Source organism: Cupressus sempervirens, chromosome 11 (assembly GCF_028749045.1).
Source record: "Cupressus sempervirens isolate cs-2001-9-10 chromosome 11, ASM2874904v1, whole genome shotgun sequence".
In the NCBI taxonomy this organism is placed as follows: domain Eukaryota; kingdom Viridiplantae; phylum Streptophyta; class Pinopsida; order Cupressales; family Cupressaceae; genus Cupressus; species Cupressus sempervirens.
The window spans coordinates 275,736,428-275,761,796 of record NC_143128.1 but is presented as its reverse complement, the minus strand read 5'-3'; the positions used below and the strand labels follow the sequence as shown (position 1 = coordinate 275,761,796).

At 34.0% G+C, this 25,369-nt stretch overlaps 1 protein-coding gene across 7 annotated transcripts in view; it reads left to right on the top strand.

Moving 5' to 3' along the window:
- Nucleotides 1-1,972, top strand: part of LOC149529182 (putative LRR receptor-like serine/threonine-protein kinase At1g56140) — a 329,200-nt gene extending 327,228 nt beyond the window's left edge. For all 7 annotated transcript variants that reach the window (XM_089809254.1, XM_089809255.1, XM_089809250.1 and 4 more), the window contains 4 exons: nt 158-368; nt 467-704; nt 1,011-1,161; nt 1,263-1,972. In XM_089809254.1, the coding sequence (XP_089665380.1) occupies nt 158-368; nt 467-704; nt 1,011-1,161; nt 1,263-1,649 (987 nt within the window). In that variant the 3' untranslated portion in view covers nt 1,650-1,972. The remainder of the gene's footprint in view (nt 1-157; nt 369-466; nt 705-1,010; nt 1,162-1,262) is intronic.
- Nucleotides 1,973-25,369: the final 23,397 nt, after the last annotated feature.

Here is a 25,369-nt window from a genome sequence, read left to right as displayed (position 1 = left end):
ATACACATAAATTGATATTATAGATCATGCATAACATTCTCCCTAATTTATGTTATTTTTATCATGTGCCATTTCAATTAGAAATCATTCTCTATCCTTAAATTTTCCCTTGCAATTTATCTGATTTTTCTTGTGCTTGGCTATGTCATTATAATAGGGCATTCTTCAAGATGGTAAATTGGTAGCAGTGAAGCAGTTGTCAGCTGAATCTAAGCAAGGAAAGCGTGAATTTGTAAATGAAGTAGCTGCAATATCTGCAGTGCAACATAGAAACCTTGTTAAATTGCATGGATGCTGTGTGGAAGGAGAACATCGCATTTTGGTCTATGAATGTCTGGAAAATAACAGTCTTGCACAAGCTTTATTTGGTAGGAACACATGGCCAAAGCAGTTACTTTGACTGGTAAGAGTTATTTTGTATTCATTCACAGGATAGAAACATGAGTTTCATGAATGGTAAATGCAGGGAATAAAGTATCTGAAATAAACCTGGACTGGCCTACGCGGCATAACATCTGTATTGGAACTGCACGTGGGCTCGCTTACCTTCACGAGGAGTCCAGTGTCCGAATAGTGCATCGAGACATCAAAGCCAGTAACATCTTGTTGGATAACTCTCTGAACCCTAAGATAGCAGATTTTGGGTTGGCTAAGCTATTTGATGAAACCAGAACTCATATCAGTACCAGAGTTGCTGGCACAATGTAAGGTCACCTTGAGTATTAGATTTTACTTTTCTGATATCTATCAGAGATGAAATTTCCTTACTCTAATTGAAAAACAATATAATTTTCTGATATTGGTAGATCTCATTCGAGCAAGATATTCTTCCTGTTTGCAATCTTGTTAATCTGTTCTTAAATGTTTTCTTTTCTTTTTTACATGTACTGAAGCAATTTGTTTTGTGGCCAATAAATGAATCTACTGTGCATGTTGAAACTTCTGGAAAATGTTGGATGTTGCACTGCCTACTTTTATTTGATCTGATTGGAAAGTGTTTGTGTTTGAAGAGGATATCTGGCTCCAGAGTATGCAATGCGAGGTCACCTCACTGAAAAGGCTGACGTTTTCAGCTTTGGGGTTGTTTCTTTAGAAGTGGTTAGCGGCAGGAGTAATTCAGACACATCTTTGCCACAAGAGAGAGTGTACCTTCTGGAATGGGTGTGTACTAGTGCAGTAATCTTTCTTCAGTTACGAAATAATTTTAATTTTAGTCTATTGTAGCCACTAATAGTCATCATCATCTACTGGTCAAATAATAGGCCTGGCAACTTCATGAGCAAAAGAGACTGCTGGAATTGATGGATCCTAAACTAAAATCAACATACATAGAAGATGAAGTCCTCAGAGTTATTGCAGTAGCCCTCCTTTGCACACAAGCTTTGCCTGCAATGCGCCCATCAATGTCTCGAGTGGTAGCAATGCTGACTCGTGATGTAGAGGAAATTCCTGTTGTTTCTCGCCCTGGTTACATCACAGATTGGCAGTATAACAACCATTTGGCTGGTCAAGATTCTGGAAGTACATCTATTGCACTGTCACCACAGCAGAGAAGCATAGACATCATGCTGCCTGATACATTGTCCTCGCATGAAAATGAAGAAACGGCTTCATCAATGGTCCACAAGACTTTAGGAGATGGGCGATGAATACAAAACTCAAGAAACAATGTGGAGACCTTGTCCTTGCTAATGTCCCTGCATCTTGTTGTGACTACATTCAAATGTAATGTAGTATCTACAATTGACCTCCACTATATCCCACATCTGCAAGTGATTATAATGCAACTTAATCTTGAATTGTGAGCAGAGATACAATTGGTTGTTTTTTCGTTTAGTGTTCTATTATAGTATGTGATATGTTCGATGTTTATTGTGAAGTAGCTTAATTTTGGGTGTTGTGGATGGGTTTTCTTCATGTATATATGATATGCGAGATTGAATAAAATTTGAAATTTCAGGTTTGCTTTGTATGGAGAGCAATTTAGTTCATGGCTTTGTAGGATTCTAGATTCACATATGACTTGGATACAAGATGAATTCAATTTAATATATGAGTGCTAATGTCCACAAGTGACCAACTACAGAAAATGGAACTTCAAAACAATTATCCAACTGAAGCATACAGAATGGAAGTGCCTACTGCTGAGTGCATTTCCAACACACATACAATTACAAAAACAAAGAGTCCTGTACTTCTCTTTGAACACCTCTACACAAATATTTCTATGCATGTCCATGCATGTAGAAGTATTTGTATGGTTGCCCTTTCTATTCAGGTGTCATCTAAGATTGGTATAATTTGTTGCCAAATTCTTCCTTAGCAACCCAAAAGTTCAGTCTGGTCTGGCCAAAAGTCTGGTCCAGATTCGGTTTTTGCAAGAGTTTGTTGCAGACCTTCAAAGTCTGCCAAAATGCTGTCAATACAGGTCCAACACATTTTTTTCCATTTTTACTGCAAATTTGCAAATCTGCGGTTGGATCTGGGCTGAGTTAGGCCAAAAAATGTTTTTTTGAATGTTTAAAAGTTAATTGTGGGTCTATTTCAGTTGATTTGACCCTCCAACCCTAGAATAGACCACTATAAAGGCTGCTCCGGAGGATGAAATTGCTAGTACCAATGTCAGTGGTACTGTTTGTGCTTTTAATTTGCTACAGCTGGAGGATGATGATAGTGATGGCTGATTGTTATTGAGTTCTTCTCTTTGACAGTTTTTTTTGTGGCCTTGCACTCTTCATCTTAGAGAGATGCATATTCTGGATTCGATTGTTTGCTATATTTGTGCATCGACATTTCAAATCACACTTAGTGATCCATCATCAGGATGTGAAAAGCTAGAGGAGATAAATGATTAGTTGCAGACCATTGGTCTGTAACTAATATGACACACAATCAAATCCGGAATATGCATCTCTCTACTATGACTAATTGTGAAAATATCTTCATGTTACTCTTCATCTTACCAAGGGTCGGAAGGGAAGGTATTTAAAATCTCAAATGGTCTAGGTCTCATACACTTGTTTAAGGTTCTATGAACTACAAAGATCAACATACTGTTGCACATCTACCCTTTTGCTTCCTTGTTTTCCTTGCCATCTATATTGTTTTTAGCCATCTATAGGTGCCTTTTTATGAGCAACATTGAAGATCACTTCGTTTTCTTGATTTATCAGAATTTGTTGTCCTCAATCTTGGCTTCACAAAATTGAGGCAACCCTACGGATTTTTCTTATGGATTCGTAGGCGCATTCTCTTTGTTTTAATGTATCGATAAAGTATCATAAAGATACTTTGTTATCCCTAAATTGTGGTTTCTGTTGCTTCATCTATGCATTTCTTTTGAAGGTTTTTGTCGAGTTGAATCTCCAATTGTTTGTTAGTAAGAAGTTTTCTTCTCGCACTGCAAACACTCAATTTTTGATAAAAATTTCACGTATTTTCTATTTTTCTGTGTTGTAAATAGTTTTTTTGTTTTATTTTTGCCTTAGACAAATAGCCCTTGGAATTTTGCTTGATTCGAGCTAACTTAGATCAAAATTAGAGTTGTCTAACTAAAGTTAAAAAGGAAAAAGTGAGGTTTTTTAAGAACAATTGCATATCTTTATTAAAAAACCTCATAAAAGTGAGCTTTTTATTGGTAAAAGCATGATATAAAATTAAATTAAATATATAAAGTGGATTTTGTGGTCCATTTTCAAATTTCAACTCATTCATTTGATTTGATCATAGTTTTTTATGTTTTATGAATATAGCCTATTTTAAGTTTATTTTTCATATTACTTTATTGAAAACTATAGTTAAATATTAAATTTAATTACATAAGACAACTTAAATGTTTAAAAGTGGGGTTTTTATTACTCATTGCATATATCAACATGCACTATGTGAAAACTCAATTCCAATAAAATATAAGTCCCAACATTAATTTAAATAAGTTTTTCAATGCAATAACACATTTTGATGTGTTAGGTGGGTTTTTAATAAGCTTTTGCATATTTCAAACTTACTAAATCAATGTAAGTGGCAAATTCTAACCCATTTACATATGTTGTTGCATGTAGATGTTTATTTTAGATTATATTAATGCATTTAAATAGGTTTTTTCTAACCTATTACATATACATCTTTTAAAATTGTTACTTAATAAAAATTTTAAGTTAAAATACATGTTTTAATAATATGTAAGTACACTAGATGGCGATTTTGGACCCTATCGCATGTGTATGTAATATTAAAAACCTCATTTCACTTAGCATATGCCAAAGTGACATTTTGACCCAACTACATGCATTTTTAAAAGTGTTTTCATGTTTTAAAACCTCACCAAGACAAAGTAGCAATTTCTTTTGCCATTTGCATGTCTTTCAATGTAATGTCCCCATTTTTCCTAGCATTGGAGTTTTAGGGATTAACTTATTATTGTGATTCTCGTAGGCTAATTATTGTGGATAGAGGGTCTTCTATGACAGTGACTTGGCTTGGGAGGGTCTTATCTTCTCCACATCTCAGTAAGCTACATGTTGGTCTTCATTTGGCTTAGATTAGACTTCATTTGGGCTTAGTTCTGTGTACTTACTATTTGTGGTAAGTTGGTGTTGATCAAGATAGACCTTTTTTATTTTTGGAAAGTGCTTTTAGTCACATGGAGAAATAATATGTATGACTCCTATTTCAGACGACATATCTAAGTGATAAGTATTTTGGGAGTTATTACATTTTTAGTGGCCAAATTATTATTAATTATTAAATGACCTATTATAAAGTTATAATTTAACTTTATAATTTCACTTAAGTTGAGAGTTGAGTTATCATTGGAAAGTGTCATTTATTAATTAGTTAAGCTCAAGTGAGAGAATCTAATCGAAGCTTTTAATTATGTTGTGTGGTGAAGCTTTTTGAGTGAAGTTACATCTTGGCAACAAAAGGGAATTTGGAGGTTATAAATACAGGCTCATTTGTGGAGGAAAACATGCTTGGATATTTTATTTTCTTTGTTGCCTTTGTGACTTTTTCTAAAGTTTTGAATTTTGATGCCCTTGTTGAAGTATAAGGGTTTTGATGTTGAGAAGTGGTTTTTAATTCATAGTGGAGGTATTATGAATTAGTTTCTGAGAATTGTTTTGAATCACTGTTGAAATATAGCGATTTAATTATATTTTGGGATATTGTTTGAATCTTCTCTACTATATTCTCTGTGGTTGAGTGATTGTTGGTTGGAGTAATTCAACGTCTTCTCTAACTATATTGATTGTGGCTGAGAGGGCAATTCTATCTTGGAGAGTTTCACTTAATCTCTAATTTCTAGTAATTTTTTATTTGGATTTCTCAAGGCTGGACGTTTCTGGTTTTGCTGGTGATAAAATCTTTATGTGATTGCAAGCGGGAATTGTCTGAAGCATAATAAGCAAATGAATAAATTTAGAATTTGTTGTGAGTCATATATTGTTTCAGATTTAAATGTGCAAATTCACATGGAAGATTTATATACTAGTGCTTGATATTTATTTGAGCAATGTATAAGGCTAAGTTCAAATGAATTTGTGAACAATTGTTGCATTTTTTGATATTGTGTTTTGGAATTTTAAATACCATATATTCAATGATAACTAAGTTGTCTACTAAATGTTTGTTGAAATGTCAAAGGTCTGAAAAAGTGGTATTGCTAGAAGCATAACTGACTAGGGGTTATTACATTCAAATACATGAGATTGGTCACCAAAAGTGTGTTTAAGTGATTAAGTGACTTTTAAAGCTATATAAGGGAAAGTGGTGATTTTGGAGCACATTGCATGCATTGTAATATATGCATTTGTACAAGGAAATCTTGTTTTTAATTTGTAGCCTATATTTGGAGGGTTTTTGGCCACATTTTCCACATGAAAATGCAACCAAAAAGTGTGTTTTTACTTCATAACATGAAGCTTTTTTATTCAACCCTTCAATGTGGCGATTTAGCCTGAAAACACATATTTTTGGCTCCCAAAACTTCACTTTTTTGGACATTTTTCTCTAAAAATGGATTTGGCAGCCCTCAAATGCTCATATCTTGAGCATTTTTTGGTTGTTTTTGATGATCTAAGGTTTTTTTTTTTTTCCTAAAATCACTAATGAATACATTGGGCTACCCAAAAATGAAGTTTGTTGAGTGTTTTCTTTGTTTCTCAACCCATCTAGGGCACACTTTTGCTAAAAAAATGTCCTATTTTTGAGCAATTTGTACCAAAACAACAAATGATTGGATCAAGGTAAGTTTGAAAGCATTTCCTATCCTTTCTAGCATGCATTTAAGTCTTCTAAGTCACTTGATATGCTTTGGATGTTAGTTTCCAAATTCTTTGCATGTTGCACATTGCTTGGCCAAAATGGTTGCTAAAATGATGCAATTTGTTTCTCTAACTTCCTACGCTCGGCAAGCTACGAATTTTGACTCATCTCTTGCAAGGATCGAATCAAGATTTGAAGTCTCTTTAACACTTTATCTTGCAATCTTTCTAAATTCAAAAAATCTCTTTGATTGCATTTTTTAGATTTTTCACAAGTGCTTAAAATAACTTTATTTGTTGCTTCTTGAGAAAAAGATTTGATTCCCTGTTAATTTTTTAAGGGGTTTAGTTGTATATAGTTGTTATGTTGTGTATGCAAGTCTCATCATTTCCATTTTCAAATTTGCATTTGTTTTGTATATGTCAATTTGCTTCTTCTATTCTTTTGTCTACCTTTCTAAATTGCATATGCAAAGTCTCACTTGCATATGTAGTCGGGGATAAAATCTCGTTCTAGTATGGAAGCAAGTCCCTCTTTTCCCCTAATGAGAATGCAAGCCCAAGTCCCACCAATATGCATTCCATGAACCTCCATATGGCTGCCCTATGGTTGGAAAACGATTTCTCACATACTTGCCAGATACATAGAATCACTTATGCCTATTAAAGTATGCTATGTTTCCATTTCATTACACTTTACTCCTCATTTGTACATTTCTAATCTTGCTAGTCATATATGCAATTCACTCCAAAAGTCATTTTTAGTTATTTTGGCCAATTTTTAGCCATTATGAGCTTGATCCATTTGTTCATTCGTTGTTTTAAATCATTTCATCCATTATCCTATGCTTACCTTGCTTAAAATATGTGTTTTCACAAGAACTTGCTATGGACTCATCATATGATGATGTTCTTACACTATGAAACCTTCATATAACAGCTGTGTAGGCACACCATTTGGTAATATCAAGAGAAGTTAGACCAACAAAAGGGAAAGAAACTATTATTGGATTGAACGATATTCTCAAGTCAATCATCAACTCAAGTTGTTGGACGAACATGTTGGTGTTTGGAATAACACGATCAGAGAGGCATTCACTGAGTTCATAGAGGCCATCCCCTTATAGCTTAAAGTGGTTGACTTCAACATCAGTGTGCTAGACACATTGGCAAGCTAGAAGTATTCATTGAAGAATCTGCAAAATCAAATGGAGATTTGTAACAAATAGATATCTAGAACAACAAGCATACTTAGGAAGGTCACAATGATCTCGCAACACACTGGTGAACTAGATGTTGTAGTTCCATGTGAGTCCCTATAGAAGTTTGGAGAGCTAGTTGATACCATGTGACTGCTTCAAATTAGTTTTTCATATGCTTTAAGTAGAATAGTAGTAAGAAAGCTACATGTAAAGAGCATCTATGTTGTAAGTACATGAGAACATACAATTGTACAACTAGCTCATGTAGTTAAGTTGCAATCGCATTAGGCATACAACTTTGAATAAAGTCAAAGTAGTTAGTTAGAGATAAGTCAAGGTAGTTCAGGTTGTTCCACTTTTTCTTCCACCTTTCTCTCTCATATTTTCTTATATAAATGAGAGAGCTCATTGTAAATAATCATCTTTTGGCAAGGGAAGAAAATTTTGTCAATTTGTATTTTACACTCTAAGATTTTGTGCTTGGATGTAAATCTAAATTGCTATCAATAAAAGATGCAACTTGTTTTCAAACATTTTGTTGATTCAAGGTGTTATGTGGTGACATTTTCTAGATATTGATTGTGAGTTTTGGAGCTTTGATCAAGAGAGATTTGAATTTAATTGTGCAAACTTTGAGCTGCCTATTGCATTGATAGCCAATTTGAACTTTTGAAGACTTTGTGTTGTTGGAGGACAAATTGCAATAGATAGTAGTGGTTGTAATCACTCAACAGTTGAAGACTTTAGGCTTCAATTGTAAGTGTTATTGAGTATGAGAGTATCTAGGGAGAGACTTTGTGCTTTATTGGCTGTTTTGCTTTAATCTTCATTTGAGACAAGTGCAAGAGACTTTGGGTTCTTATTTTTGTTTCACGAAATGTAAAAAGTAAATTGTAGCCTTCGATGTTGTTCTTATGTTAATTCCAAGGTCATTGGTATTATCGTAGCAATAAGGAACTTTTTTTTAAGTTGGAAAGTTAGAGTTGTAGGCAAATCATTTTTAAAATAAGAGGAATTGATCAAAAGAACCATCATTTTTGTAGTTTCAATTAAGTTCCTATTGAAGCCACCTACGATAAGAAAGCAGCCTCCCCTATTGCTGAGAGGAGAGATAAATCTTATGAAATGTTGCCTAAAGTCACAATTTTGTAAGTTGTATTCAGTAACATCCAATTTTTTTAGCCAACAATCTTTGGCGACTCTACTAGGGATACAACACATATTTGAGAGTCTCATGCTTTTGTTTGAAACATATCCATGTCCTTTTTCATTGTAAATATAAATTGCAATTTATTTTTTGTATTTGTTTCCATCTTTTACCAAGGACATGTGAATGGACCAAGGTCCTTGTGGAAATGCTTTTGGACCATTGAATCTAGCTTTGCCTCTACATGCTCTTCCTGATGGTTTAGGGAAGAATTTTCTAAGTCAAAAGTATGTGAGCAACATGTTGAAGTGTGCAACATAGTCACATCATTACTAGAAACACATGAGCATAATTTTTCGAGGTACAAGTGATTGATGAATCCATCAAGTAAGTTATAATTGGCAAGAAGAGTCTGAAATTTGTTCAATAGAGAGGATGTCCAATTTGACATCTAGCTTGGTTGGAGGCCAACAAAAATCTAGATATTCCACATGTACCTAAACATGAAGATATAATTGACGAAGAAGCCAAAGAAGCATATTCGGTTCAACAAAAGCACTTTGAATTCATGGACCTATCTTGGAGCAGCAATACATATGATTCATCTCAAAAAGGTGACTTTGTTCATCATCAAGCACTGACATCGTTCCTCCAGTTGTTTGTGTTCCATCTATATGAAGTTGGTTGCGAACATGCTAGGTATTGCAAGCTGCTAAAAAAAGGTAGCTATTTTGTTGAGCTTGTAAGTAGTTTCATCTAAAAAGTTGCATTGTCGGCTAGTTTTAAATAGGTAGTTTTTTTTTAATAAGTGTGCTTGCACAAGTTTATTTTAAACTAGGTTTTCTTTGCGTTAGTTGCGTTTGAGTCTTTTTAGTTTCAATTTCTTGACTCTATAACCCAATGGAGTATATAAAGGCACTTAGAGGTCTAGATTCTACATCCTTCATTGTTTCTAAAAACAAACAAGGTACATTCCCTAGTTAGAGCTAGCTATTGTCCTTATTTTTGGCTTCACAAAATTGAGACAACCCTACTAATTTCTTATGGATTCATAGGCACATCCTCTTTATTTTAATTCATTGATAAAGTATCATAAAGACACTTCGTTATCCTTGATTTATGCTTTGTGTTGCTTTATCTGTGTGTTTGTTTTGAAGGTTTTCATTGAGTTGAATCGCCAATTGTTTGTTGGTAAGAGTTTTTCTTCTCGCATTACAAACACTTGAGTTTTGGTAAACTTTCATGTATTTTCTTTGTGTTGTAAATTGTTTTTTCTTTTGTTTTTCCTTAGGTGAATAACCCTTGGAATTCCACTTGATTTGAACTAACTTAGGTCAAAATCCGAGTTGTCTAGCTAGAGTTATAAGGGAATAGGTGGGGTTTTTTTTAGGACAATTGCATATCTTTATTAACAAACCTCATAAAAGTGAGCTCTTTATTGGTAAAAGCATGATATACAATTATATTTATATCTAGAGTATATTTTGTGGTCCATTTTCAAATTTCAACTCATTCTGTAATGCCTAGCTTAAGAACCCAAGAGAAATAAACCTAACATATTATAATGTTTATTGAACTTTTTTTGTTTGTAGTTTAAACAACATCAAAGTAACAATGCGGAAGCAATATACACATTCACAAATGCAATTACAATATAGATTTCATTCTTAAAGGGTTCCTTCATGTTCAGTCACATTTAAGAAAATTTTATTAATAAGTTTAAGTCTCAATTACAATGTTTATAATCATAAAATGAATAAACACATACATAATCTCATATACACATACATAAAGAAATTGATATGATAAAGTACATTTAGATAACATCATCCACTACTCATGTCACAGGATATGCAATAATAAATACAAGTACATTAATATACAATAAAATATCCCATAGGATCTCTAAACACATAATACATAGATATATCAAATGCATAGAAGTCTCCAAGATAATAATAATAATGATAATGGTACAATTGTATCAATAAGCATCCAACATCTGTCAATCTGAGGGAGACTCAAATGGGAAGAAGACACTACCTCTCGACTACATGGTCACTTAATCAGGGTCTTACTCCCACCATACAGGAGAGATAATGTATGACCCACACATAGATAATCAAATCATAAAATAGTCTTAGGTAAGGAATCCTTATAGCCAAGTCCACCTCAAGGGTAACACAAACTACTAATAAAGAAAAAAATAACCAAAGTCGAAAAGACACTCATCTAAACCAACATCACATATCAAAATCAAGAACAAATACCAAGTACAAATCAAATATCAAAACCAAAAAGATACAACCACCTCCAAATCAATGTCAAATGTCACAATAACAATAACCAATCACTAACTCTAACAATAAAAACACCACCAATGAATAACTGACATTCATCAATAAAAGTTAACTATCAACAATAACTAACATCCAATCAATAAATAATAATTCACAATAAATACACCATCAAAAGTAGTATCCAACAAGTACACCACCAATAAATACACCACCAGAAGTAATATCCAATAAGTACACCACTAATAAATACATCACTAGTAGTAATATCCAACAAGTACACCACCAATAAATACACCACCATATGACATCATCATAAAAATAATTTCATTGACTAACTAAGAGAAATTAAAACATCACTACCAGTAAGAAATTGTTACAACCCGACGCAATCAATTACTTAACATATCAAAGTATTGTATTTCAAATATCAAATAAGGGCTAACACATCTATAGAAGAGTCATATAGAACTTTAACGATTAAGTCTACAATGATAGCAATGTTAATGTTTTATGAAAATAGCACATTTCAAGTCTATTTTTCATGTTACTTTATTGAAAACTATAGTTAAATATTAAATTTAATTACATAAGACAAATTAAATACTTAAAAGTGGGGTTTTTATTACCCATTGCATATATCAACATGCAAACTATGTGAAAATCCACTTCCAATAAAATATTAGTCCCAACATTAATTTGAATGGACTTTTTCAATGCAATATCACATTTAAATGTGTTAAGTGGGGTTTTAATATGCTTTTGCATATTTAAAACTTATTAAATCAATGTAAGTGACAATTGCTAACCCATTTACATATGTTGATGCATGTAGAAGTTTATTTTAGATATATTAATGTATTTAAACATGGTTTTTCTAACCCATTACATATACATCTTTTAAAATTGCTACTTAATAGACTTTTTAAGTTAAAATATATGTTTCAATAACATGTAAATACACCAAAAGATGATTTTGGACCTAATTTCATGTGTATGTCATATTTAAAAACCTATTTCACTTAGCATATGCCAAAGTGACATTTTTTGACCTAGCTAAATGTATTTTAAAAAGTGTTTTCATGTTTAAAACCCCATCAAGACAAAGTGGCATTTTTTTGCTGTCAAATATATGTAATTGGTCACCAAAAGTGTGTTTAAATGATTAAGTGACTTTTAAATTCATATAAGGAAAAGTGGCAATTTTAGAGCATATTGCATGCATTATAATATATCCATTTGCATAGGGAAATCCCATTTTTAACTTGCAACTTGCATTTGAAGGGTTTTTGGGCACATTTTTCACATGCAAATGCAATCAAAATGTGTGTTTTTACTTCATAACATGAGGTTTTTTTATTAAACACCTCAATGAGATGATTTTTAGCCCAAAAACACATATTTCTGGCTCTTAAAAACTTCACTTTTTTGGATTTTTTTATCCAAAAACAGATTTTGTAGCTTTCAAATGCTCATATCTTGAGAATTTCTTGGTTGTTTTGATGATCTAAGGGATGTTTTGGCTAAAATTGCCCAACGAACACATTTGGCTACTAAAAATGGAGTTTTTTGAGTGTTTTCTTCATTTCTCAACCCATCTAGGGCACGTTTTTGCTAAAACATGCCCTAGTTTTGAGCAATTTGCACCAAAATAATAAATGATTGGATCAATGTAAGTTTGAAAGCATTTCCTATCCTTCCTAGCTTGCACTCAAGTCTTCTAAATTATTTGATATGCTTTGGACACCATTTTCCAAATTCTTTGCATGTTGCACATTGCTTGGTCAAAAAAATTGCTAAAATGATGCAATTTGTTTCTCTAACTTCCTATACTTGGAAAGCTATGAATTTTGACTCATTTCTTGCAAGGATTGAGTCAAGATTCAAAGCCTATGAACACTTCATCTTGCAATCTTTCTAAATCCAAGGAATCTCTTTGATTACATTTTTAGATTTTTCACAAGTGCTTAATATGACTTCATTTCTTGATTCTTAAGAAAAAAATTTGATTCCTTGTTATTTTTCTTAAGGTTTTGGTTTTACATATTTTTTATGTTGTGTATGCAAGTCTCATCATTTCTATTTTTAGATTTGTATTTGTTTTGTGTATGTCAGTTTGTTTCTTCTATTCTTTTGTCTACCTCTTTAAGTTGCATATGCAAAGTCTCACTTGCATATGCAGTCAGGGATAAAATATCATTCTAATATGGAATTCCCCTCATGAGAATGCAAGTGAAAGTCCCACCAATATGCATTTCATGAATCTCCATATGGCTACCCTATGGTTGAAAAAGAATTTCCCGCATACTTGTTGGATACATAGCATGTCTTATGCCTATTAAAGCATGTTATGTTTCCATTTCATTACACTTTACTCCTTATTTTTTCATTTCCAAGCTTTCTAGTTGTATATGCAGTTCATTCTGAAAAACTCATTTTTGGTTATTTTGGCCATTTTTGAGCCATTATGAGTTTGATCCATTTGTTCATTCCATGTCCACAATCATTTCATTCATTCTCCCTATCCCCACCTTGCCTAAAATCCATTTTTTCACATCAACAACTTGCTATGGACTCCTCATATGATGATGTTCTTACACTATGGAAATTTCATATAATAGTTGAACAGGCACACCATTCGTCAATGTTAAGAGACTTTACACTCGCAAAAGGGAAAGAAACTATTGCTAGATTGAATGACATTCTCAAGTCACTCAATCATAAACTCAAGTTGTTAGATGGGGATCTGGGTGTCTGGAATAACACGATCAAAGAGGCATTCAAAGGGCTATCATGCAGATGTTCTCACAAAATTCACAGAGGTCATTTGCTTATAGTATGAAGTGGATGACTTCAACATTAGTGTGCTAGATACATTGGCAAGTTGGAAGTATTCAATGAAGAATATACAAAATCAAATGGAGATTTGTAACAAAGAGATATCTGGAGCATCAAGCATACTTAGGAAGGTTACGATGATTCGACGTCCTCAATCATTTCATCCATTCTCTCTATCCTCACCTTGCCTAAAATCCATGTTTCCACATCAACAACTTTCATTGGACTCCTCATATGATGATGTTCTTACACTATGGAACTTTCATATAACAGTTGTGCATGTGCACCAGTCGTTAATGTCAAGAGACTTTACACCAACAAAAGGGAAAGAAACTACTGCTGGATTGACATTCTCAAGTCACTCAATCATCAACTCGAGTTGCTAGACAGGGATCTTGGCGTCTAGAATAACATGATCAGAGAGGCATTTAGAGGTCTATCATGCAAATGTTCTCACAAAGTTCATAGAGGTCAGCCGCTTATAGCTAGAAGTGGATGACTTCAACATTAGTGTGCTAGATACATTGGCAAATTGGAAGTATGCATTGAAGAATCTACAAAATTAAATGGATATCTGTAACAAAGAGATATTTGGAGCAACAAGCATACTCAAGAAGGTTACAATGACCTCACAACACACCAATGAAGTAGATGTTGCAGTTGTATGCAAGTCCCTGCAGAAGTTTGGACAGCTAGTTGATACCATGTGACTACTTCGAATCATATTTTCATATGCTTTAAGTAGAATAGCAATAAGAAAACTTCATGTAAAGAGGATCTATGTTGTATGTACATGTTAATATGTACCTGTACAACCAACTCATGTAGTTAAGTTGCAATCACATTAGGCATGCAACTTTGAATAAAGTCAAAGAAGTTAGTTAGAGATTAGTCAAGGTGGCTCCGGTTGTTCCACTTTTTCCTCCAGCTTTCTCTCTCCTATTTTTCTATGTAAAGGAGAGAGCTCATTGTAAATAATTATCTTTTGGCAAGGCAATAAAATTATGCCAATTTTTATTTTGCACTCTAAGACTTTGTGCTTGGATGTAAAACTAAATTACTATCAATAAAAGAGCCAAGTTGTTTTCAAACTTTGTGTTGATTCAAGGTTTTATGTGACAATATTTTTTGTATATTGGTTGCAAGTTTTGGAGCTTTGATCAAGAGGGATTTGAATTTAATTGTGTAGTTTTTGAGTTGCCTATTGCCTTCAAAGCCAATTTGAACTTTTGAAGACTTTGTGCTGTAGGAGAAAGTTTTTTAGTAGATAGTAGTGGTTATAATCACTTAGAGTTGAAGACTCTAGGCTTCAATTGTAAGTGTTGTTATTGAATTTGAGGGTATCTAGTTAGAGACTTTTGTGCCTTATTGGTTATTTTGCTCGAATCTTCATTCGAGACAAGTGTAGGAGACTTTCAGTTCCTATTTCTTTTCACAAAATATAAAAGTGAATTTATTCCCCTGGTGTTGTTCTTACATCAATTCCAAGGTCATCGATATTATCATAGCAATAAGGTACTTTTTGTTAAGTTGGAAAGTTAGAGGATTAGGCAAATCATTCCTAAAAAAAGAAGAATTGATTAAGACAACCATCCTATTTGTACTTTCAATTAATTTCCTATTGAAGCCACCTATGGTAAGAAGGGAGCCTCCCCTATTGGTGAGATGAGAGAGAATCTCATGAAATGTTTCCTAAAGTCAGAATATTGTAATTCATATTCAGTGATGTATAAAATTTTTAGCCAACAAATTTTCACCTCCAAGTGAACCTTTTTTTTAAAATTATACTAGCTGACAATTTTTGTAGGCCTTTTGTATTCATGCCAAGCTTAATAAAAAGAGGCATATGATCATAATTTAGTTCTATAAGGTAGGTCTCAAAGTTGATGTTCAACAACTTCAGAATATAGAGAGTATATGACATATCAAGTACAATTTCTCCACAAGTAAAATACAAGTGTCCAAAATGTCATAATAGCCTATCTTACCATCTAGCAATATTTCAACATATGGACAAAATTGAATTTTAATTGGAACAAGATTTTTGAAAATGGAGGACTAGATGAGAGGAGAGAGAAAGAAATTGCAATCAGTTAAATTTGTAGAGAAGTTTCGAGGCAGTTCTGGTCAAAACAAATTTGGAGGTAAATAGAGTTTTGCAGAAGGATGCATAAAATTGTGGGATAATTTTTTTTTTCAAGAAAGTGGTGGTACAATCAGCAAAGCCATTCTTTGTTAATCCAAGATTTCAAATTAATCATCGAGGCAAGGTCAAACAACATTTGCCTTTTGATATTTGTGTAAGGGACATGCCTTTTAATGGTGGGAAGGTTGTGAGTATCACATATCAAGTGAAATTGGGAGTTGGACAATCAAAGCCACAACGAACTAGTGCTTGGGATAAGGGTAAATGTTCATACACTAGCAATAAATTTAAATGGTTTAATGGGGAATCGAATCGAGCTTCCTTTGAACCAAATCTTTTAAAGGGAAAATCCAAGGATACACCACAAATTGTCAAGAATAAACAAATTTGGAGGAAGAAGTAGGTGGGGAATAAAAAATTGGAGGTAAATGCAGTGGGATGCCAAGGAGAATTGGAGATCACTATCCTAGAGAGGTTGTTGGTGCCACGTGGAGTTTTTGAGAAGTACAACATTGAGAGTGCAGATTCAAGAAAATCAATTGCAAAGAAAAGATATTCAAGATTGGGTCATGTACAACTAGAAAGGTACGAAAGAGGTTTTATTTCATGAGAAAGCTTTAAATTGTATTACAATTTTGTTCAATTTAGCTATGTCTAGGGATTGGGTTCATAAGTTTATTGGGCAGTTCTATAAAGGGTATGGAATTTTGACTTGCCCTTTTACTCTAAATTTTTCTCCAAACCCTGGTGATGTAAATTTCTTTCCGCAATGGATAGAGTCACTAGATTTGCCTCTTGAGTATAGAAACCTAGAACCTGTGGAATTGCTAGCAAATAAGGTGGGGATTTTCAGTAAACATGATTTGATCCCTTTTGAACAAGTTTTTTTCCTAGTTAGGGTTTGTATTTTGTTGAGTAATCAGAAGTCAGTGCCAAAATGCATAGTATGTCATTCAAAGTGGGGTGTCTAGAGACAAAAAATCTTATTTCAAGGGTTGGGTGAAATTGAGAAACATGCATTGTCCTTGGGGCAATTTAACTTGGCTTGTCGTGGCACTGTCACAGAATGAATAATGGTGTGTGAAGATCATTCTACTGTGGTGGAAAATTGTAAGTTCTAGAAGGGTTTTAAATCAAATGATTTAGTAATTAGAGGCAAAAAATAGTATTTTTGGGAGTACGGATGGTCTTTGGGCAGCGTTGGGGGATTTCGGTGTGACAATTCCTACACAGAAGGAGGAAAATCAGAGTCCTGGGAATAAGAGGGTTTTTTCACACTTGGAGAGCTTATGTGAATTAGGGGAGGGAGGTTATAAGAGGGCATTGTTCAATTGTAGGAAGGATAAGGAGGTATTTAGTTCAAATCAAGTGTGTAGTACTTTGTCAATTCAATCAATGTTTACTTCTATTGTTGTAGACTTTAGAGAGATGCAAAGGGAGTTTCAAATGAGGGAAATGAATCATAGTTTTCAATTACCTTGCATTCAACACAAAATAATAGATGATGTAGTGAGGAGTCATAAATTAATGTTAAATAGAGGTTTAGAACAATGCCAATTTGCTAAGCAGTTTCCACTCTATATTTTAGGAGTGAGCTTTAAAGACCAGTTTACACTCATGACACATGCTAAAAAATTTCATAACATTTCATATCGAGATCAAATTAGTAGAGAGTTGGTTGTTAAGGATTTTCATCTTGAAAATTGGTACAAAAAGAGTTGGTCAGTAGAAGATATAACTACACATCAAGTTATGTTCAATAAATCATCTATGGAGATGTTTGTTCCAACATGTTAAGAGACTATGAAGTAATTAGGCTAGAAAAAAATGTGGATAAAGAAATTCTAAATTTGGCTAAAGAGATATCTGAATTTGTGGTCTCTAAACAATTTCAAATAATTGCAGATGAAATTATGAGAGAAGATATTACACAGGACTCATAAATTGTATTTGAAGAATATATTCTACCCAAGGGGGATGTAAGTAGAGACTAACAAGTTAGTAGTGGCTAGATGGAAAAGGTAACTCAAGAAAATTTGGCTGAGTGTGATTCCAAATTTTATTTTTCACAAATTTTTTCAATCATGTAACTACCTAAGGAAAAAATTCTAGTATCTTGCACACCTAAGACTCATGGTAGGAAGAGTAAAAACATGAAAGCCATGGAAGGAATTGTAGTTGGCACCTAGTCTAGTTTGGAAGACAAATTTCAGAAAACAAAGAGAATAACCAAAAGGACTAAATGTCCTCTAGCAGAAGTATGAAGATTATCACATGGAATGTTAGGGGTATAAATGCCCTTGACAAAAGAGCTAGGATATCAAAGGGAGATATTATTTTACTCCAAGAGACTAAGCTATTAGATGAAAAATATCAGTATTCAGTTACGAAATGGAAGAATTGGAAATTTTCCCACTATCCTAGTGTTGGGGCCTTCAGAGGATTAACTACTTTGTGGAATCCAAGGACAGTGTCAGGAAATTTGGTGGATCAAGGTTTGGGTTGGCAATGTTTTAATTTTGAACACTTTGACATTTCAATGATTATTTTAAATGTTTAAGGTTCAACAAGCGGACTAGAGAAGCTTAACTTGTGGAATGTGATTTCTTATAGGATTAGATCTATTTTAGAACAAAAATATATTATTGGGGAGGATTTTAATGCACTCAGGAATATTAAGGAGAAACAGGGAGGTATCTTTCTTTCCATGAAAGTCATGGAAGAGTTTGATAATTTTATTTGTGAGAATGAACTATTTGAGGTGGTGTCTTCTAATGGTAGTTTTACAGGGCATAATAAAAGAGATGGGTTTTTGCCAATTGTCGAGAAACTTGATACATTCCTATTAGCTCAAGCTTGGAAATTAACTTCTATTCAATTTTTGTCAGAAATTTTACCTTTCCTGAGTTCTAATCACTTCCCAATAGCTTTAATTATAGAGAATACTATGGTAAAGGCTTTATCAAAGCAGAAATATTCTTTTAAATTTGAAAGAATGTGGCTGGGACATCCTCAATTTCTGCCATTAATTAGACAGTGGTAGGTTAGTGCGCCTAATGAAAAGGGTAATCAAATGTTTAAGTTCTATAAGAAACTTCAATATCTCAAAACTAGAATTAAAGTTTGGAACAAATAGGTTTTCAAAAACATTTTTGAAGGAAAAAAAGTAGTGCAAAAGGAATTGGAAGAGACAAATGTGGAAATTATTTTTTCTAGATTGAACTCAACATTATTCTCCTATTAGAAAGAAAAACAGTGTTAGTGGGTGGAGTTATGTAACAGGGAGGAGGAATACTGGAGGCAAAAATCTAAAGAGTTATGGCTTAGCGATGGAGACCATAATACTAAGTATTTTCATGTAGCAGCTAGTCAACAGAAGGCAAGTAAATCTATCCTCTTAATTACTGATCAACAATCAGGTAAGGTCTTTAAAGATTCAGGTAGCATTAAATTGGAAGGGGTTAGATTCTTCAAGGAGCTCCTTGATCCCTCTATAAGTATGGAGGAATGTGAAAGCTAGGTCAGTCTCTTCCTAGAAGCTATTCCAAGTATCATCACAAAGTAGGATAATTTTGAACTTATGAAACCATTTTCAATGGAGCAAATCTAGAAACTGGTTCAATCTTTTTTGCTTGATAAAGCCTTTGGTCTAGATGGTTTTACTAGCTTATTCTTCCAAAAATGTTGAGATGTCTTAGGGTGGGACTTGTTGTTGGCACTAGAGTCTTCGAGAAGGAAGGGTATTATGATTAGGAATTTTAATTCTACAAATATTGCTATTATTCCCAAGTTCGGGGACCCTCAAACATTTGCTGATTTTAGACCCATTTCCCTATGTAACACCATTTATAAAATTTTCACTAAAGCCATATATTCAAGACTACAATATATTTTGGCAAAAATCATCTCTTTTGAACAGGGAGGTTTTGTTTGTGGTAAAGAAACTTTGGGAGGAGCTATTGTGGTGCATGAAACTCTACATCATATCAATAAGAATCATATTCCTTCTTTTGTGGTCAAACTTGATATGATGAAGGCTTATGATGGGGTTAAATGGTCTTTTCTTATGAAGGTTTTGGAGAAATTTGGTTTTAGTAAGGCGTGGTGTAAATGGATAAAAGCTTGTGTGTTGGGTGCTCAATTTTCAGTTCTTATTAATGGTTCTCCAGAGGGTTATTTCAAATCCTCTCAAGGAATTAGGTAGGGTGATCCATTGTAACCAGAATTTTTTATTCTAATGATAGAAGCATTTAGTAGGGCCATTATTAAATCACAATAGTTGGAACTCTGGAAAGGTATTCATTTTGGAGGCAAGGACTTGGTAGTAACTCATTCATTATTTGCAGATGATACCTTGTTGTTTGGATTAGCTAGTATGAAGGAAGCCATGAATATTAAAAATGTTCTTGATCAATACATAGAGCTATTAGGATAGAAGATCAGTGTAGCTAAATTAAATTTTTTAATGTTCTTCACTAATACTAGTATTGCCAAGAAGATTATTAAGATTTTGGATTTTGAGCAGGATCAACTTTCTTCTACATATTTGGGTGTACCATTCTTTATGGGTAGTAAAAAATGTTTCCTATTGGAAAAGTATTATTGGTAGAATATCTTGGAAGGTGAGATGGCTATCATTGTGTGGTTGTATTCTCTTAATTAAGTTTGTTCTTGTTGCTATTCCCAATTATTACTTTTATGTGTTATAAGCACCTAGTAGTATCAGTAAACAGATAGAAGTTATAATTGGAGGGTTCTTATGGACGAAGAACTTGTTAGGAGTGATAAAAATTCCATTAATTTTATTAAAGGAAATGTCATATGATAAATCTAAAGGTGGGATTAATTTACCAAATTTGGCTTTAAAAAATAAAGCTTTTGGTGATAAGTTTATTTGGTTTATGTATGAGAAATCTAAAGCAAAATGGTGTAGAATCATGCAAAGGAAATATTTAGATGCATCAAATCCTTGTAGACTTTTTACTCTTGAAAAGTTACCTAAAGGTTCAACAATTTGAAATTTTATGGTGGATTCATGAGATTTGGTTACTAGATACTTGTCTTAGAAAATAAATAATGGGGTCAAGGAACTTTTTTGGGAGGATTCATGGAATGGTTATCCTACTCTAAGTAAGTCTCACTCCCTAGGGGCTTGGAGTCAAAATTTTTGTGAGCAATGGGGTAAGTGTGTTGTAGATTATATTCAATTTGTAGACCTAGTTTCAAGTCTAGTTAGTTAGAAAAGTTCAGATAGTTTACCAATTCCAGATCAGGTCAAAAAGGACTTTGGTAGCATGTGCAACTCAAGAATTGTCTTAGTGTTTAATCAACAAGATGAGGTGTTAGGGGTTCCCCATCAGGAGGGGAGGTACTCAGTGAAACAAGCTTATAGGGCTGCTAGAAGTAGGTAAAAGGATGTCAAGGGCTTTCAAATTATGTTGGAATCTAGCTGTTCTGCCAAAGGCTAGATGCTTTGCTTGGTTGGCTCTAAAGAAGAGAAGTCTGATTGGTGATAAATTGCAAAAGTTGAACATTGTGTAGAATCTTCAATGTGTTTTGTGTTTGGAGGAAGAGGAGTCAGTTGATCATCTTTTTGTTCAATGCAAAGTGGCTCATCAATGTTGGTTCTTCATTCTCCAGAAATTAAATCACATGATGCCATTACCAAATACATTATGAGATATGTTCCAAGACTAGCCATGCCCAGAAAATCATTCTTTCTACTCTAGTATTTGGAAATGTATTCTAGCTTTGGTAATTTGGGTGATACGGTGGGAGAGAAATAAGTGGATTTTTAGAAATCAATATTTGGATATTGTAGGAGTGTTGTCATCATTAGAAAACTAAGTGGGAGAAGTAGTTTTGGCTTATGTTAGAAAAACTATAGAGCACTTAATTGTTACACGTTGGGAAATTTTGTTATCAAATAGATGGATTAATTGTTGGAATTTACAAGTGGGACGATTTACTTCTGAGAGGGGGGGGGGGGGGAGGGGGGGGGGGGGGGGTGGCGGGGCGGTGCTAAGAATCAGAAGTACCAATATTTAACCTTAAAAAAATTTAACTAAGATTATTCACATGCATCTAACACATCTAATCGATCATGAAAGTAAAGACATGCATGAAAATAGATAACACAAGATTTTGGTCACCTAGAAACCCTCCAAAATGAGAAGGTAAAATTGGGGTGGGGATGATACCTACAAATTATCATTGTAGCAATATGTAATTGGTTAAGGTCAAATTTTGACCACTATTAATGGTCTTCCTTGTGAAAGGCTTACCCTATTAAAGGCTTTACACCCTGCTAAAAGTGACCTGTCTAAAGGATTTACAAACATTCACTTGGAATGTCACCATGTTAAAGGATTTATCACCTTGTTAAAGGTTATACAAAATAGCAGTTAAGCCAACCTATCTTCATAGGATTTTCATTCTCCTAATATAATGCCTAGAAAGTATAGTAGAATGTGTTGACCTGATGACTTACAATCTTCAATTGCTGCTTCCAGATCCTTGCTGTGTCCAATCTAATCTGATCCTTCATGATCTGACATAATTCTGCTTTTTAGTGCTAATGGTTTGTTTTGATCGACTTGATTCTGCAATGCTGCTCTTCCTCTAAGTCCTTACACCCCTTAAAACTTCACTAGCATTCACTCATGCATTCCCACATGACCTCTTACTCTTCCACTTGACACTAAATTATGGGATTTCAACCTCCTTATAAAGGCTTTGAGACTTAGGGTTAGGTATGAATCCATGATCGAGATTCATCCTTCTTTTCCTGCTCAATTCTTTACACTTTTCTTATTGGTTGCATGTTTTCTCCATTTTTTTGATTGGTTGCATGTTTTCTCCATTTTTCTGATTGGTTGCATGTTGATTACATAGGGAATGTAATATATTTGTTCTTATCTTTTAGATCCTTTGAGATTCATCTTGATTCGACTCAAAAATGGTTTACATCTAAGTTTGTGAAGGCACAAACTCATATGTTGATTCTGTGTTACTCAACACTTACTGATTGCTAATGCTTGGCACATATAGGAATTTAGTCTTGCTCGACATCTATACTTTACTTGGCACCTATAGTGACTTGACACTTGAAATTTTCTCAACACTTGAATAACTTGGCACCTGTTGAATTTCTAGCTTGGCACATACTGCAGCTCTGCATCTATACTATACTTGGCATCAAACTTAGAATTTTCTTAAGTGTGTTGACACTCAATTGCCAAAACCAATTTGAGACCAACAATCTTCCCCTTTGACATGAGTGTCAAAAAAACTTAACTAAACATTATGACTCTTATCTCTATGAGTATAATATACATCTTGTTCAGCATATGTACAAAACTTCAAAAACTTGTTCAAAATTTTGTAGAAGACTATATACCTCAAAAACTTGTAACTCCCCCTGAGCTAATGTGCCATTTCTATATCCAAAACTCCTTATGCTAAATTTGAGTCATGTTGATTATTTGTATACTCTTTATCTCTGCCTTTTCATTCCTTCCCTTTATCTGCTCTATTTATACTCCCCCTTTCACACATCTTCCCTTGTAGTTTTTGTATCCTTTTGGCTTTATCTCCTTATCTCTCCTCAAAACTTAAAATTTTGTTATCTCCCCCTTTGGGTATCTCATTTATTATCTTCCTCAAATTTATTATCTCCCCCAATTTCTTAAAGCTCCCCCTTTTTGACACTTATGTCAAAGGGTTCTATGAATGAATTGAATACTTAGCCAAAAGAGATTTATTTACCTCCATAATTATTTTCAAAGAAGCATCCCAATTGTCTAATGCAATTTCTAGCACTTTAAGCTGGATGATTTCCTCTACTGCAAGGTGTACCATGCCTTCTAATTTAGAAAGATTAGGATCTTTCTTCAAGAAATTCTCTACATAGGCCATTTCTTTATGAAAAACTTCCATGTGAGGGGTTATTGCAGACTAAATTTGTATTAATTTGGCCTTGGTGTTAGCCTCATCTGCTATGAGTACAACTAATTCCTTTTGAGTGTGAAGTGTTGTAGCAAAATTCTTTTGACTTTGAGCTAGATCGTTTGGTAGCTGTATGTTGGATACTTTAAGGTTCCTTTCCAAGCTCAGTATTCTTTGGCTGGTTTCTTGTGTAAAGTATGAGGAATCACACAATTTGGAGTATAGTGAGAACATATTCTCAAGTACTACTTTGACCTTCTCAACCTTCTTTTCTAGCTCCACCTATGACAATGCTATCTCAATTGATATTTTCTCATTTACTTTCATCTAGAATTTCTTTTCAGACCATTCAAGAAATTTGGTATTGGTATCTAGTTCTTCATTCTATACCTAGTCCACTATGTTGGATAATTGCTCCATTATGGGCTTTATCTTATTAGGTACTTGCAAGTTGAAAGCATCTAGAAAGATGTCCTTAATTTCTATCAATGCTTGCCTTTGCCTATACTCATTCCTGAGTATATCTTGCTTTTTCTTTTTCTCCAGTGCCTCTTGCACTTCATTGATCTACTCTATGTTCATTATTTTATAGTCATAGCTTGGTATGACTATCTCTTCATCAAGTGCAGGGTCTCCATAGTGAAGTACCCTTTCTACCTTGGTAGAGCCTGAGCCTAGTGCTGATATTTGCAAAGGTACTACATCAGTGCTCGATTACTGCGTTGTTCCTATAGGAGTCCCTATAGGAGGCAAATTGACCAATGTTTGGATTGCCTCTTGTTTCTTCTCCTTAGGGCTCTCCTCCTTGTCTTCTTCAACTCTGCCTTGATCAATGATCGTAATTTGAGGAGGTGCACCTTGACTTTGTGTTGTAGGATCAGAGATATCCTTCTATCATGTTTGCTCCTTTGCTTTCTCCTTGATAGTTGAAATCACTATGACTGTGGAATCAACCCTAGCAGATGCATCTTGTGCTAGTTGCTCTTGTGGTTGTTCACTTGTAGCTATTGGAGTTTGTGAAGGTGGTTCTTGTGGATTCACCTTCTCTTTTGTTATCTTAGCTACTTCCTTATGTAGTTCCTCTACACTCACCAAGACTAGATTGGTACACAATTGTGCTTGTAGTGTGGTTTGATGAAGGATCTTTCTAAGATCCTCTATAGTTAGTGGGTTGATGTTCTAACCAAAAGTGTGAGGAACATCCTTCATAATTATTGTCTCTTTAGGTGTGGGTGTTGCATCTGGAGGGCTAGGTGGTGGCATCTATGTGTCTTGCACACTCTATTCCTATAGCCACTCCTCAACTATTGCCATATCACCCTTTTGTGTTTCTTTCTCCACTGTGACATCTTCCTTTTCTTTTTCTCCTTCTTCCTTTTCATTTTCCTCTTCTTCCTCATCATTATTCCTTCCCTCAAAGGGATCTTCTTGTCCTTCCTTAACTTTTTGGAGGCCATTTATCACTTTCCACATGAGAGTGGACTTCTTCACAAAATCCTCAATTTTATTTTGTAAAATGTTGAATGCTT